Source organism: Heteronotia binoei, chromosome 8, assembly GCF_032191835.1.
Source record: "Heteronotia binoei isolate CCM8104 ecotype False Entrance Well chromosome 8, APGP_CSIRO_Hbin_v1, whole genome shotgun sequence".
Lineage (NCBI taxonomy): Eukaryota > Metazoa > Chordata > Lepidosauria > Squamata > Gekkonidae > Heteronotia > Heteronotia binoei.
Genome location: NC_083230.1, coordinates 96747842 through 96763742, shown reverse-complemented (window position 1 = coordinate 96763742; position 15901 = coordinate 96747842). Strand labels below are relative to the sequence as shown.

Here is a 15901-nt window from a genome sequence, read left to right as displayed (position 1 = left end):
TTATGCTAATGAGCTCCACCACCTATTTTTCTACAAAACGACCCCTGCTTCTAGGTCAGCTTGTAAACCACTGTTTGGGATTCTGGCTTGCCAAACTGGATGGAAAAATAACACATGGGTTGATGTTACTTTTTTTGCTCAATCTCTCCCACTTCCGCTTCTTACTGCAACCCCCCGCCACACATAGCTTTTGTCCATGCAGATCTCATGATCTTCAGCATAGCATCTTTGGAAGGCAAAGGGAACCCCATCCTCCCTTTTCCCACCAGTGGAAAAGTTGGTTGGAAACTTATGCTAAAGTCATTAAATAGCTTGCAGCGTGCAAGGAAGCAAGGGTCAGGCAAGCAACCTGATAGACATTTCCAGGCTTTCTGCTACAGTGCCAAAGCATTTGCACCAAGCCCTGATTCCAGCATGCCCCTTTACACTAAGAAGGTTGCCCATGTTTCAGAGAATTCAAGAGAAACTAGCAGATCTTCAGAATGGAGGCAAACTATAACAGAGAGACTCATGCTAAAGGACTATTTAAGCCCCTCCACAAAGTTCTACCCTGACCTGGATAACTGAGGCTAGCCTAATCTTGTCAGATCTCAGAAGCTAAGCAGGGTCAGCCCTGACTACAGGGCTGGCACATGGGAGTTGGCGAAGTAGGCGGCCCCTCCCCATCCCTGCCGAACCGACCATCCCTTGCCCGGCCCTCTCCCACAGGCGCCCCCTCCCCGTTGAGCCAACTGTCCCTTGCCACGGCCTCTTGCCGGCTCCCTTTGAAGTGGGAGAGGGCCGGGCTGAGCGCTCGCATGAAGCACATGCGGCTCGATGGCGTCACTTCTGGTGATGTCACTGGGCCATGTGAGCAAGAAGAACCCAGGAGGGGGAGGGGGCATAGCCTGGGGTGCCAGAACCCCTAGTGCTGGGCCTGCCTGGCTGGTATTTGGATGGGAGACCTCCAAGGAATACTAGGGTGGTGACATAGAGGTAGGCAGTGGCAAACCACCTCTGAACATCTCTTGTCTTAAAAACCCTATGGGGTTACTACAGGTTGGCTGTGATTTGACAGCCAAAAAAAAGTTCTAACAGCCAATGGCAGAGCCCTTGATGAACATGAGAGCTGTTTGCTCCCGTATGTATCATCCTGCCCCCTCCCCGACATATAAATGGGAGCACAATCCTCCCACAGGACTCTGCGGGTGCATAGACAGAATGAATTAAAAATTCTATAAACCAAAATGGCTTCCATTTGACAGGCCTCATAATAGGTCCAAGCCCAGACAGCTTCCTGACTACACAGTCTTGTATCAGCAGATGCCCACAACTGTTTAAGGAAACATCTTGTGTTTATTTATTACGGCTAACAACAGTATAACAAGCAGTATGCTCATGAGAGAGAACTGGCTTGGAAGGCAGGTTGGGGGAAAAGACAAAATAACGGGAGGTATTTCCTTTAATGGTTTGTAGTTATAATAGATGAAAGGGACCTCCATGTTCCTAAGGAGCACACCTGTGAACCCCAGTTTAAGTGGCAGCAACAGGAGAGATCTGGCCTCTGTACCCCTGCTTGTGGACTCTGCAGGGAATCATGGATCACTGGTTTGATCCAGCAAAACTCTTAATGTTCACAGGAAATATTATTTCTGTGCAGAACACAGAGCTGCTCTTGCTTTCCACAAGGACAGTATGATATAGATCAGGGTCGCGCTGTTCCCATCCAAGACATCTCTAATTCAGCAATGCCTCAACCAAAGTGGCCTCTACAAACACTACCAACTGATCCATCATGAAAAACAGTCAAAACAACTCTTGCCAAGCCTACCAACTCTACATAAGGCTTTGCAAATGCATTAATTAGAAGGGGGTGTGTGTGTGTGTGTTTTCCCCCAAGAAGACATATGGAATCATTCCCAGTTTCAATATTTACATCTCTTCTTCCTTCCCACTCTTAAGGTCAACAGAACATTTTGTAATGCTGGCCAGTCAAGCATGCTTATCTACAGCATCAGTTCCCTGCAAAGCTGCTGGTTTCTCAATTCTACTCCATGTCCTTGTTACCTTCATTGAAATTGTCATCAGCTGAAATGTGGGTCAGCGGGGACTGGGGTCGAGAGTCGCCACACAGCGAATAGCTGTGCTCTGCCTGAATGAGGGGTGCTGGAGAAGCCGGCAATAGCTCCACTTCCATCATCTCATTCTTCTCAGACAGGAAGGGATCGTTCAGGAGCTGGCCCAAAATGTCCTGGGAAAACTCATCAAGGAGTTCTGTGAAATGCTGTTGGAGAAAGGGGGCAAAAAATGAATTCCAGCGACATCCAAGGCATAGACGAGCAAGCAAACTAAGTACAAAGTAGCATTCCAACAATCATTTTCATCCTATGTCTTTCAAAGTCAGCCTCTGAATACATGAATCTGCCTTCTACTGGGTCAGATACAGGGCTTTTTTTGTAGTAGGAACTCCTTTGCATATTAGGCCACACACCCCTGATGTAGCTTACAGGGCTCTTAGTACAAGGCCTACTGTAAGCTCCAGGAGGATTGCTACATCAGGGGTGTGTGGCCTAATATGCAAAGGAGTTCCTGCTAAAAAAGCCCTGACTCAGATCAATGTTCTATTAAAGGTCAATATTGCCGTTTGTTATTCATACTGTTATCTAATTCCGTAGTCCTAATCCTATTTCATTGTTCATCAGCTGTCTGACGCTGCCTGATTGCACTGGTTTTTATCCTGCAATTCACCTTGAGCTTCAGTGAGACAGGCAGACTATAAACTAAACAGAATATAAGTATGCACTGCCTTGTCTGGTGGAAGCCTTTCACATGATATACTACCTGATTCTTTTTAACTGGAGCTGTCAAGGGTTGAACCTGGGACCTTCTGCATGCAAAGCAGGTAGTATTCCATTGAACCATGGCACCCTTGTTTAGCAACAACAATTCTCAGGCAACTTAGTGCACTTCTCACAAGGGGACTGACAGCAGGAATATGGGTTAAACAGGTCTGGGCAGAAGTGAAATTACTTCTCTGTGGCTTGTCCACACATCTTCCTTCACAGCTGAGTAACCACAATCCATCAAAACTAGAGCTATCAAGATTGCTTAAGCAGTATAAGGGGGCAACAGTGTCCTGAACCTGGGTAAATGTTGGGTGGGCCAAGCAGGGCAGCTCAGCTAGTGGAAGTCAGGTGTGTTTGGGAAACAAAAGCAGAAAGGTTCCTCTTCTCAAAAAAGCAGTTCATGTTCATTAACTGAAAATGTGACCAATTAAAAAGCAGGACGACTTGACCTGCATAGCCTGGGCAACCTGACCTTGGAAGATATGCAGGGTTGATCCTGGCCGGTATTTGGATGGGAGACTTTCAAGGAAATCCAGGATCACTATGCAGAGGCAGGCAATGGCAAACCACCTCTGAATGTCTCTTGCCCTGAAAACCCTACGGGGTCACCATGTCGGCTATGACTAGATAGCAAAAAAACCCAGCAGGATAAGACAGTGCTCCAGGAGAAGGGGGAATGTTCCCCCCTGGACTTAATGCTGATGTGATAGCCCTTTCCCAGCCCACAAGCAGGACATAGCATGATCTTGCTTATCTCTAACATCTGGTAACCAGATGTAGATTCTCTCAGAACATAAAGCCTCTTTTCTTAGCTGCTTACAGCACTGGCAGATCTATTCTTATAAGAACGTGTTCTTTAAAAGTCATTCTAGGCTGGTAGCCTGAACTACATCTCCTAGCAATTAATCTCTTAACTTAAATTAATGAAGTGATGCATGAACAAACTCTCTTGTGCCTCCTATGGATGAGCCACAGCTCTAAAGTAATAACAGAACACACCCTTTAATCACTCTCTTTGCATATTTACCACATTAGCCATTCAAACTCATTTGAGTATGTCTGCAATGGTGCAACGATGTGCAAGCAGAAGCAATCACATGACCATTTGATTTAAAACATACGTTACACTTGTGCCTTCGACCCACTTACAATGGGGTGGTTCACAGGTACGTGTTTATTGTCAAGTGAAGACAGGCAAATGCGAAATCATTTTCACACATCTAACTCTGCTGGTAACTGTGTTAGGACTGTATTATGTCATATAACACCATTACATGAACTTCTGTTCCAACACTATTATTGTTTTATTTTTTTAACAAAATGCAACTACAAGAATCAAAATTAACAAAAAGCAACTTCCGTATACACTACAGTCTACTGTATACACTATTTTAAGCTCTTAGAAGAAAGCCAGGATTTTTTAACAAACCTAACAACGTCTAAAATCTGTTTGTGACTCATACAGTATAATATGCTTCTGTGGATATTCCCTAAAAGAAGCCCACAAATGTTGGTCAGAAGTATGTCTAGGAGGGAAGGGAGCATGTTAGCCCTTGGGTTTCAGAACTCTTTCCAAAAAACTCAGCTCAACTGCATTGACCAGCAGCTTACTGGGAGAGCAAATATTACCAATCTAGCCTTCTAACAGATAAATATTATCTGACCTTTTGAAAATGGGAACAGTGTTTTGAATATTCAGTCAAAGACAAACACAAGAAACCCATGAGCAAATTCAAGCCAAAAGGTTGTTAGGGAATTCTGTTTGAAATTCTATTTCTTTACCTCAAACAGTGCGATGGATCACTGGTCAAATAATCATTGAGAGGCATTTAACATGAAAAAGCAAAAACATATTTATTTGTACAGGGAAAGGGGAGGTGAAAATAACAAACACTATAGAACTACATCCTCACTCTAGAAGATCATGTGCTTAATAGAAGACCACTTCCTCCTTCTTGACCTCTCTGCCTGAACAAAGGAAATCACCTGACTAACTGACCAAACAGACAAAACAGATTTTCCCGCTTCTAAACCTTGATTGACAGCAGTCAGTATCTTCTTCCCAGGTCATGCAGACAATAGGGAATCAGGCACAGTGTTAACCCTATAATGACTGGAACTTTAGAACATTGCAAAGGACATACAAAACAGATACATATTTCCAACAAAGGCAAGGTCAGCGCAACAATATTATGAAGCAAACACTTTGTTCGTGAAGCAAACACTGATGCTGCTGGATTGTCCAGCAGAGTCACAATTCACCCAAGCAAGGGATGCAAAATCCCACAGGATATACTGCCCAAGCACCATGTCTTCAACATATACATTGTTTTAGTGCAGGGGTGGCCAAACTGTGGCTCGGGAGTCACATGTGGCTCTTTCACACATGTGTGGCTCTCAAAGCCCTCACCGCTCTATCGGCAGCTTGGAGAAGGCATTTGTCTCTTTAAATCACTTTGCCAAGCCAAGCCAAGCCAGTCAGCAGCTTGGAGAATGCATTTAAAATTGCTTTCTTTCCACCTCTCCCTCCCTCAGCTTCCTTCCTTCGTTCCTGGTTCTCAAACATCTTAGGTTGATTCTATGTTAGGTGTGTTTGGCCACCCCTGTCTTAGAGGGTTTATGCTTCCCAAGAAGGAGGGTGGTGGGGGTCTGCCACACCTTCAGGGGAAGGCATGTTCTAATCTATTCAAAGCCATATCCAATAAAGGGGACTTATCACAACTACTTCGAGCAGCTTGTTTTGAAATGGAAAAAGTGAATAGAAAGACCAGCCATTCCCCCCACCCCCAGTATGCAACTGTAAGGACATTTGCAACAATAAAGCACTGTATCAATAGCAAACTTTTCAAACCCTACAGAAACTATATCTAGAGCTGTAATTTTATTTATTTATTATTTGCATTTATACCCTGCCCTCCCCAGTTGGGCAGCTAACAACAATTAAAACAACAGTAAAACGACAGTGTTAAATTATTACAATCAAATTATTGCAATAATCACTATTAGGAATATAACAATATAAATTAAAATGTAGTTTGTGGTTCCAAGACGGCGTTAGTAGCTCTAGTCATTAAAATTCTTTGATGTTTTAAGCGTTTTATGCACATTTACCTGGTAATAAATCCCAATGAACAGAGAGGGTCTTAAATAGAATTGCACCAAAGGAATTACGCAGAATTTGTACATATTACCCGCTCTGCTCTTGCCTGTCTTTCCTCCATTCCTGCTGTTCTACCTGCCTCCCACCCCAATTAAATCCAGATTTCCTTGGAGCAGGAGACAGCTCGCTTAGTTGCATTACTCTCAGAAGCACCTTTTACTGCAATGGGTATTTTTGTCAGTATCTTTGTTATTATGGTAAGGTATAGAATTCTACATTTTCCTTCTATTTCCCTCCTCAATTTTTAAAATTTGTAAAAAAAATTTTTTTTATTGCGTTCATACACTAAAACTGTGAAGTCCTGAGGGGAAAAGGCCCAAAAGACTTTCCCACCACCCATGGAATTAATATGGAAGCTCCAAGTTCATATCGCTGACTCTCTTTACATCTATTACCATGACAACACAAAAAGGCCTCCATCCCCTTTCCCACCAATCCCACACTTCAGTGCTATCCTATGCAAAGTTACACTATTCTCTAAGCCCAATGACTGAAGTGGCCTCAGAAGGCTGTAGTTCTGAGTAGAGGGGCAGCATAGAGCAGTTCCTCATACTTGAAAGGTTGCCAACATTTTCAGTTTCCTCTCACTTGGGAATTCAGTTATTGTTCCATACTGTGATAAAGCAAACTGTTGTGTTCCAGACATTTGGAAATGATAAAATGTGCTCACTGGAAGGATCACAGCATTGGGTCAGGGATTCTTCCATTACTACAATTATTTGTCAAGGAGGATACTACTTATGGTACATATTGCACAGTGGTCTGCATTGCTCTCTCAAATGCCAAGTCCAGTATTTACAAGTACTAAGTGTTTTCCAGTCGAGCAGCACATTCTCTCCAACATCTGCTATAAAGAAGCTTTTTAAAAAAACCTATCAGTATTTCATTCCCAGGTGGGTGTCATTCACTATAGCGTTCCAAGCTGTAATGGAAAACTCATGGTAACTAGAATCCTGAGTGGCTCTAGCACCGAGCTGGCATTTCTACTATTACGAATATTCAAGTATATGAGCTTTAAACACACCCACACACACTATGGCACAAACTAGGTAATACTGGAACAAAAAAGGGAAGGGGCTTTTCACATTTCTAACTGGAAACATGTTCCCTGCCTCCTCCCCACCCCAGTATGAAGTTGTGGAAACTCTTGTCAATTTCTAGCTAGATCCCTGGCAACAGTGAAGTTCTGGAGTATAAAATACCCTACATTTATGCCTGTTTACCAGAAATAAACCTGACTTTTGGTCCCTATCCCTAAACACCTTGAGAGAATAGAGTGGGTAATCAGAGCTGCCATTTTTCAGGGCTTGGCTCTACCTTCACAATCTGTATGGCGGAATATACCATTGCCACAGCTGAGTCAACTTATGACAACCCCACAGAGCTTTCAAGGCAAAAGACTAACAAAAGTGTGGAAAAGAGCAAGAGACCAGTAGCACCTTAAAGACTAGCAACATTTGTAGCAGTGTATGGAGCTTTCATGAGTCACTGCCCACTTCTTCAGTTATAGCTAGAATGACAACAGAGGTGTCTTGCCAGTGCCTGGCTCTGAGTAGGAACCCTGGACTTTCTTGATGGTCTCCCATCCAAGTACTAACCAGAGCTGACCCTGCTTAGCCTTTCAAGATCTGGTGAGATCAGACTACCCTGGGCTAGTAGTTCAATCTCTGAAGAGAAAGAACTTTCAGTGTTCTGAATACTTTATTTGCTGTAATTTTTACAAACTACCCTGACAGTAGACAAGTATTATTCGGACTGCAGGTGAAGGGAGTGGCTGACATACTGGGAAACTGTGGCTTGCCTGAGGGCCACATAGTGAGTTTGTGGCAAAGAAATGAACCAGGGATCTTTTATTTAGGCACTAAAGTACACCAGCTCCTAATGGCCTTGTTCTCTTATGGACATGCATACAGATCTAAACAGATTAGCATTAAGGCTGTACTCCTACACACATTTACTTATGACTAAGTCTTGCTGAACTCAGCGGGAATTACTTCCAAGTAAATATGCATACCATTAGGTTGCAAGGTTCCTTGCAGTGCACAGCCTGCCATTCTCACAAATAGCAACTGCAGAGATACATTTCAGATTCTTGAATGTATATTGTAAGACAAACTTTTTAACACATTAAAGAATAGTCTTGTATTTTAGATGACTACAGAACGGGCTACTGCAGAGTGAATGAATACCCCCTGCAGCAGAAGGAATACAGATATTCATTCATTTACTTACTTCATAGTGAGAATCCAAGCTGGCTTAGTTCATTCTCCTGTCATCCATTTTATTCCCACAACAATCCTGCGGGGTGGTTGGGATGAGAGTATGTGACTGGCCTAACTCACCCAGAAAGTCTCCATGACAGAGTGGGGATTTGAACCAGGGTCTCTCAGAACCTAGGCTGAAACTTTACACACTACACCACACTGGTTCTTCCTTCCACAAAATATAATGGGACAAGTGATATTTGGTGTGATAAAGGTGTTACATAGTCCTACTTTCAACTATTAGATTGTCTTTTTTGCCATAAATGGTTCATTCTTCCAAGGAGTTTGAGGAGTCATTCTCCAGTCCTTGCCTTCTCTGTTTATCAGCCCAACAATCCATAGGGCTTTTTTTGTAGCAGGAACTCCTTTGCATATTAGGCCTTACAAAGCTCTTATTACAGGGTGTACTGTAAGCTCCAGGAGGATTGGCTACATCAGGGTGTGTGGCCTAATATGCAAAGGAGTTCCTTCTACAAAAAAAGCCCTGATCATAGAAGTTAGATTGGGCTGCGAGAAAGTGTCTGCCCTACAGTCACCTTGACAGGTTGACAGATAAGGACTGGAAATATGAACTTGGATCTCTGCAGTCCTGATCCAGCACTTCAACCACACTAGAACTCAAATATGAGAGAGTATGGTACCTTGAAGTAACTTTGAAGAGATATACCTGTCTGGTTTTAAAACAGGTTTATACTTGGAAGAACAGGGGGGAAAGCGTTCTGAATAAAACAGTATTCTGGAAAGGGATGGGAAAACATCAAGTGAGGTGGGACAAGTTGGGTAGACACAATGTCTTTAAAAAAAACTATTGTCCAATATGAAATTTGATTAAAGATAACACCACTAAGCAAACTTCAGTGTCAGTTTAAAATGCCCTGGCATGAAGGTCCCGATCACCTCAAGCCCTATTTACACAGAGCAGTCTAGACAAGAATAGCCAGGTCCAGGAACTTTATATGTCAGCTCCTGCCAAAACAAACCAAAGAAGGGGTGTGTGACTTTAGGACCAAGCTAGGTTTCACATCTTTGAACAAACTGGGTTGAGGTTACCACAACTTGACACATTCCGCTCAGAGAGCAGCTGCTGGAAACTGCCATGCGGTAGAGGGCCATGTACCCCCCTCCAACTCCCCCCCTCCTTTGCCATTTTCCCAACCTAAAATGGCCACAATGGTGTGATTTGCCCTGTTGGAGGGCTACATAATACACACTGGGCTTTGGTGGTACTTGGGAACTCAGCTCCCAGCAGCTGCTATCTGACTGAGCCAATGGAGAGTTAGGTTGGAGAAACCAAGCTCTAACTTATTATGAAAAAGTAATGAATAGTTCAGCCCAGGGCATTTTTTTGTAGCAGGAACTCCTTTGCATATTAGGTCACACACCCCTGATGTAGCCAATCCTCCAAGAGCTTACAGGGATCTTAGTACAAGGCCTACTGTAAGCTCTTCGATGATTGGCTACATCAGGGGTGTGTGGCCTAATATGCAAAGGAGTTCCTGCTACAAAAAAAGCCCTGGTTCAGTCTTTAGAAGATGAAGCCTCTGTCACTAGTTGGTGGACTGCTTTGACATCACAGAAAGACAGATCACTTAAAGGGGTCTCTGAGCTGCTCCTACAAGCCTTGGGTAAGAGCGCAGCATGAGAAGAATCAGAAATCAAAGATGACAGAAGTTTGTTTTCTACCACCCAAATGACAGAGTGGACACTAGAAAAAAAACACATTCAGTATACACTGTGGAAAGAGGCAGTACCACTGTCACCTGGCTTCATTTGAAGAGGTTTCAAGAACTATGGCTCTACCCATACATTGCTTGTCACTGCACTATAGTAATCATTCGCCTTCTGGATTGTTTGGCCCACAAAGGATACCCCAGTTGTGAATAATTACCGCTTTTCAAAAGTGCAAAATACCCAACCATACAAAGATGCAGCTTATGTTCAAGTTATGCCTCCCACAAGCCCTATCCCATTGATTTGCTATAGCTTGAAAAAGTACGGAGGAGGACAACCAAGATGATTAGAGGGATGGAACATATTCCATATGAGGAAAAGCTAAAGAGTCTGGGACTTTACAATTTAGAAATGAGGTGATTAAGGGGGGGACAAGATAGAAGTTTATAAAATCATGCACGAGGTAGAGTGAGTTGACAGAAACGTTTCTCCTTCTCCCAAAATAATAGAACTCAAGGGCATCCAATGAAGCTGATGAGCAGCAGGTTCAGGACAGACAAAAGGAAATACTACTTTGTGCAGAGATTTCGCACTAGAGCTTTAATCCTGGTTTAACTCTGTCCCCAAACTGACTTTCTACACTAAAACCATAGAATTATAGAGTCATAAAGTTGGTTTCTATTATTCTAGTGTAAAAAGTAGTTTGGGGGGAAAGTTAAACCAGGATTAAAGCTCAAGTGCAAAATTGGTCTAAACGATTCAAATGCGGAATTCACTGTCAGAGGATGTAGTGATGGCCACAGGAATAAACAGCCTTTAAAGAGGGATTAGATAGATTAATGGCAGATAAATTTTATCAGTGGCTAATAGACATGGTGGCTGAGGGGAACCTCCACATTCAGAGGCACTAATCCTCCGAATCCCAGGGCCAGGAGGCAACATCAGGGGAAGGTCTCAGTGTCTGTTGTTGGCCATCCAGAGGAACTGGTTGACCACTCTGTGAGACAGGATGCTGGACTAGATGGACCACTGCTCTGATCCAGCAGGGCTCTTCTTATGTTGTTAAAACATATCACGCCTCTCCATCAAAAAAACCAACCCATGCTGTGAGCAAACAACCAGAATTCTAACCCTTGGAAGAGAGAGAGAAGAAAGGACCTCAGAAAGTACATATTGGCTGAGTACCAGCTGGAGCCCCCCTGGAACCGCTGAGTCTCTCAAGCGTCCTGCCATTTCTTTTAGACAAAACATTCCTTTCTCAGAGTTAGAGTCTGCCTCTGGCATAAAAGTCTATTTATGTCTGATGGCAAGAATCACCATGGAGCAGGCCTGGGCCTACACTTCTCCCTGTTCTTGACTACACACCCCACAAAATCTCCAAAGCTGTTCATAACATCCCATAACCCACTTAAAAATAAAAGTTGCACTGAAACAAAACCAGCAGTGAGGAGATGCTGGCCTGATACTGTGAAGTGTCATGTCTAAGGCAAAGGTACTAATTAAATGGCTAAAGTTCTTATCTGGCTATTGGTGCAGAATACAAAGCAAAAAAAAAAAAAATCAATGAATAACCTCCTTCTTGTTACAGCCAAACCACTACTTCCACATTTTTTTTCTGTACTAATTCTACACCAGGGTTAGACAATCTTTTTGACCAGTGAATCACAAGTTAACACATTGGAACATTTCACATTTGAATGAAAAGGTTCATCATTTCAGCAGTTACCCATCTTAAGGAACACAGGAATCAAGGTTCTAAGCTTAGTGCCTACCTGCTGTGTTGGAAGACTGGGGTGCTATAATCTAGTATGGCTGCGGCACCTGTGGGCACCAATGCACTTGCCAAAGCTTTATCTGGCATCCATCTATATGTTTCAAGAAAGTGGGCAGGATCTCAAAGCAGTTTACAATACATTCCTCTTCCCACAACAGGCAACCTTGTGAGGTAGCTGGGGCTGAGAGAGAGTGCTAAGAGAATCGTGACTGGCCCAGGCTTCCTGTGGAGGAGTTGGGGAATCAAACCTGATTCTCCAGATTAGAGTCGGCCACTCTTAACCACTGTACTACGATGGCTCTCTTGGATTAGGAAGATATCTAGGACAAGGGAAATCTGATTTCCAGCCCTCAAAAGTCACTCTCAGACCTATCTTAAAATACAAAACCCCCTCCTCACAAAAGCCACTGCTGCAGTTCTTTCTTTCCTTCCCTTTCTTTTTATCTATCTATCGACCTCTCTATCACTGCTCATACAGCTATCGCCTTAAGCAGAAACCCCACTGCAGTTTTGGTGAACATTTCTAACATCTGCACAAGTAAGCTGATGTGTGTGAATCCAACCAGCTCTTCCATTAATGAAAATGGAAAGGAACCCTCCTTTAAGCACCCAAAATGGCCTTGCCAAGGACCATGGACAAAAGCTACATGGGACAATGCTTCTGTAAGGAGGAAGACAGGATGAGTGACTGGCCTTTTTGGTCCGGGTCCCCACCTGGTGGAATGAGCTCCTGCTAGAGATCCGGGCCCTGCGGGACTTATCTAAGTTTCACAGGGCCTGTAAGGCAGAGCTCTTCCACCAGGCTTTTAATTGATCCAGCAGATGTCCCCTGAAGTCATCTCTCCCCCCAGCATCTTATTAGCACCTTATCATCTAGGTGCTTATGTTATGCTGAATACTACCAGGCCTATATGTGGTTTATGACTTGTTGCCAATGATGTGGATCATGGTTTCTGTTAATTCTGTAATTATGATATTATCTAGTCTGGATGTGGTTTGTTATGTTTCTGTAAGATTTTTAATGTTGTAAGTCACCCATAGCTCGCTTGCGGGATAGGGCGGGGCATAAATCGAAAAATTAAATATAAATATATATATATATATATATATATATATATATATATATATATATATATATATATATATATATATATATATCTCCAAATGCAGCTCTCATCAAAGGACATTGGTAACATGTGTTATATGTTCATATTCTTCATACATTTCAAAGGGGAGAGAGAGAGACAGAGAGAGAGATCTTGGCTTGGGTCAGAGAACAGAGTTCAAAACAATAGCCTTCCAACATGAGAATTTGCTAATAGACTTCTGCTCATTTGCAACCTACCTTTCTTCTTGGCCAACTCACCCATAATCCCTTGAATCCCGGAAGTTTGCCATCGGATTCAAGGCATCCTGCCAACTGGGCAGCATCCTCATTTTATCATCTATAAATCCACCCATGCTCACACACAGAGACGTTAAAATAGAACCTTCTAGCTGGCTGGCATTCACTGCAGAGCTAGCGAGTGTAGTTTGATATCTATGTCAATTATATGGCATTCCAGGCACCACCCACTTTCTTCCCGCAAGAGCTTACACCATGGTGGGATGTATGAATCACTCTGAACGAAAGATTCACAGTGGCAAAATGAGTGGGTTGAGCTCACTCTCTTTAGGAATAGCCCCTTCTAAATTGTTCTCCCCACCCACATTTCGACTTCTCGATGCTGCAGTGGGTGGCGTACACCCTGTCTCACAGGGGGAGAGAACAGCATGAACTCCAGCTAATTTTAATTTGATCCCATTCCACATGCCTCTCTAAAAGAAAATCCTTAATGTTTTCATAAAAGCTATTTCTGTTGCCACCCATTCTGCTCTTCTCCCCTCTGTGTCAACGTGAGAAGACTGCACCCCTCAAAATAGTTACGTTCTCAAATCATTTACTCTGAATAGACAAAAGTCATTTCAATAGCTTAAAAGTGGATTTATATACCCTTGTGACAGATCTACTTTCTATTATTGCTCCTTGACTCAGCTGTGCAGATAACTTCCTAGTTTTGCTCATCGAAAGGCTGACACAAGAGGCCGGAGTTCATGTCAAGTACACAAGGGCTACCGTCTGTTTAGCCAAAGTTTTTTGGAAGGGTCAGAAGACATCATTTGCTAAGCGGGATTGCCCTATGGCTTCCACGGTGATTTAACAACATCTGGAATGGTCCTGTAGCAACAAAATAAAAGAAGACTGCAATACACTTTTAGAGGCTAACAGGATTTGTTCCAGCATAAGCTTTTGTGAGTCAGCGCTCACTGGAGTACATAGGCATTCCATCAATCTGTTTACATACATAACAGCAAGGTGATAGCGGCTGGCAGATGTTACAAACAGAAGCTAGTTCCAGCCCAGTGCTGGGGGTTCCAGTGCCCTAAGCCGAAACCTACACCTCTGCCCCCCTCCTATTTTTTTCGTTTGGCCCACCCCTTTGCTCGGCCCTTTCCCACTTCAAAGGGAGCTGGAAAGACTTTTCCCCAGCTCCCTCTGAAGCAGGAGATGGCCAGGCACACACCCCTTCCTGACCTCGCCAAGTCTTGGAAAGCCTTGGCAGGGTCAAAAAGACAGCAGGCACGCTCAGAGCGGCTGGCTCTGAGCACACTTGTTACCACGACCCCCTCCCCTGCAATGTTGAAAAGACAGCGAGCGGCTCAGAGCCACTGGCTCTGAGTGTACTCACTGCCACACACCCCAACTTCGCCGAGGCGGGGGGGGGGGAGTAGCAGTGAGTGCACTCAGAGCCGGCTCTGAGTGCGCCTGCTGTCTTCCTGACCTGTCCAAGGCTTCCCAAGTCTCGTCGAGGTCAGGAAGCAGCTGTGATGGGAGAAGGGGTGCCTCATGGCACCTCTAGGCCAGGTGACACCCCTGGGCGGCCGCCTACTTGGCCTACTTCAATGCGCCGGCCCTGAGCTAGTTACTTTTTTTTGCTCTGACTTCATTTTAAACTGGATTCTCTTTGTGCATCTCTCTTTGCCTCCCCTCACCCACCTTTGATATATATGTGGATCAAGCTCTGGATGTGCACTAGGGATGCCAGCCAGCCTCCTGGTGGGACCTGGGGATCCCCTAGAATGACAGCTCATCTTCAGGCTGCAAGCTCAGTTCCTCTGAGAAAATGGATTCTTTGTAGAACGGACTCACTGAAGTTCCTGTCCTCCTCAGGCTCCATCCCCAAATCTAACAGAGTTTCCCCAGCCTGGATCTGGCAACCCCACCCCTCCATCCCCCAGTGGTGGCCACTTTAATGTGCATTCCATGCATCTGATTAGTGAGCACTAATTCACAAAAGCTTATGCTGGAATAACCTGTCTCTGAAGTGCCACAGGATTCCTGTTTTACTTTAGCCTACAGAATACCTACTCTTCTGACTGTAGGTAGGCAGGAGGATTGGGAGCCTGAGGGGTTGGCATGTATACCCTAGCTTTCTGTTCTTATAAGAGCACGAAGGTGGCTAACAAATTAAAAAATATGCATTAAAATCATGTTGTATTAAAACCAAGAAGCACATCATTAAAACAATTTAAGCCAGAGGTATAATATGCATACAACAATATAAAAACAATTAAAAACACTGGACAAAAAAGAGGGATAATTGAGGAAACACCAAGTGACAAAGAAAGGTCTTCACTTGCTAGAGGAAGATGGCAACAGTAGGGGCTAGGAAAGTCCCTGGGGAGAGAGTTCCAAAGTTTTGGTGCCACAGCCAAGAAGGCCCTCTCCCAAGTTGCTACCTGCCTCATCTCAGAAGGTGAAGGCACCAGAAACAGGATGCCAGAAGATAACCACTGTAACCAGGTAGGTTCATAGGGAATAGGCAGTCCTTCAGGTATGTTGGTCCAAAAACCTACGGGACTTTAACGGTCCTATATGGACCAGCATGTTGAATTGTGGCCAGAAACATAATGGGAGCCAATGTAAATAGGCCAAGATTGGAATATTATCATTCCTAAAATCTCTCCAGAATATCCTGGCAGTAGCATTCTGCACCAGCTGAAGTTTCTGAACGCTTTTCAAGGGCAGGCACACATACAGTCCATTTTATTTTATGAATTATGAAATTTATACCCCACCTTTCTGCCCAAATCAGGCCAGATTAAAAACATTCACAATAAAAACGTGTCTTAAAAACCATTAAAATGAAATAAAAAACACATTCTT

General features: G+C 43.7%; 1 protein-coding gene across 1 annotated transcript in view; it reads right to left on the bottom strand.

The window, feature by feature from the left end:
• CREB3L2 (cAMP responsive element binding protein 3 like 2) overlaps positions 1-15901 on the bottom strand; it is a 119989-nt gene that overhangs the window by 57852 nt on the left and 46236 nt on the right. Inside the window, exon 2 of the mRNA XM_060245689.1 lies at positions 2047-2263. Within this exon, the coding sequence (XP_060101672.1) occupies positions 2047-2263 (217 nt within the window). The remainder of the gene's footprint in view (positions 1-2046; positions 2264-15901) is intronic.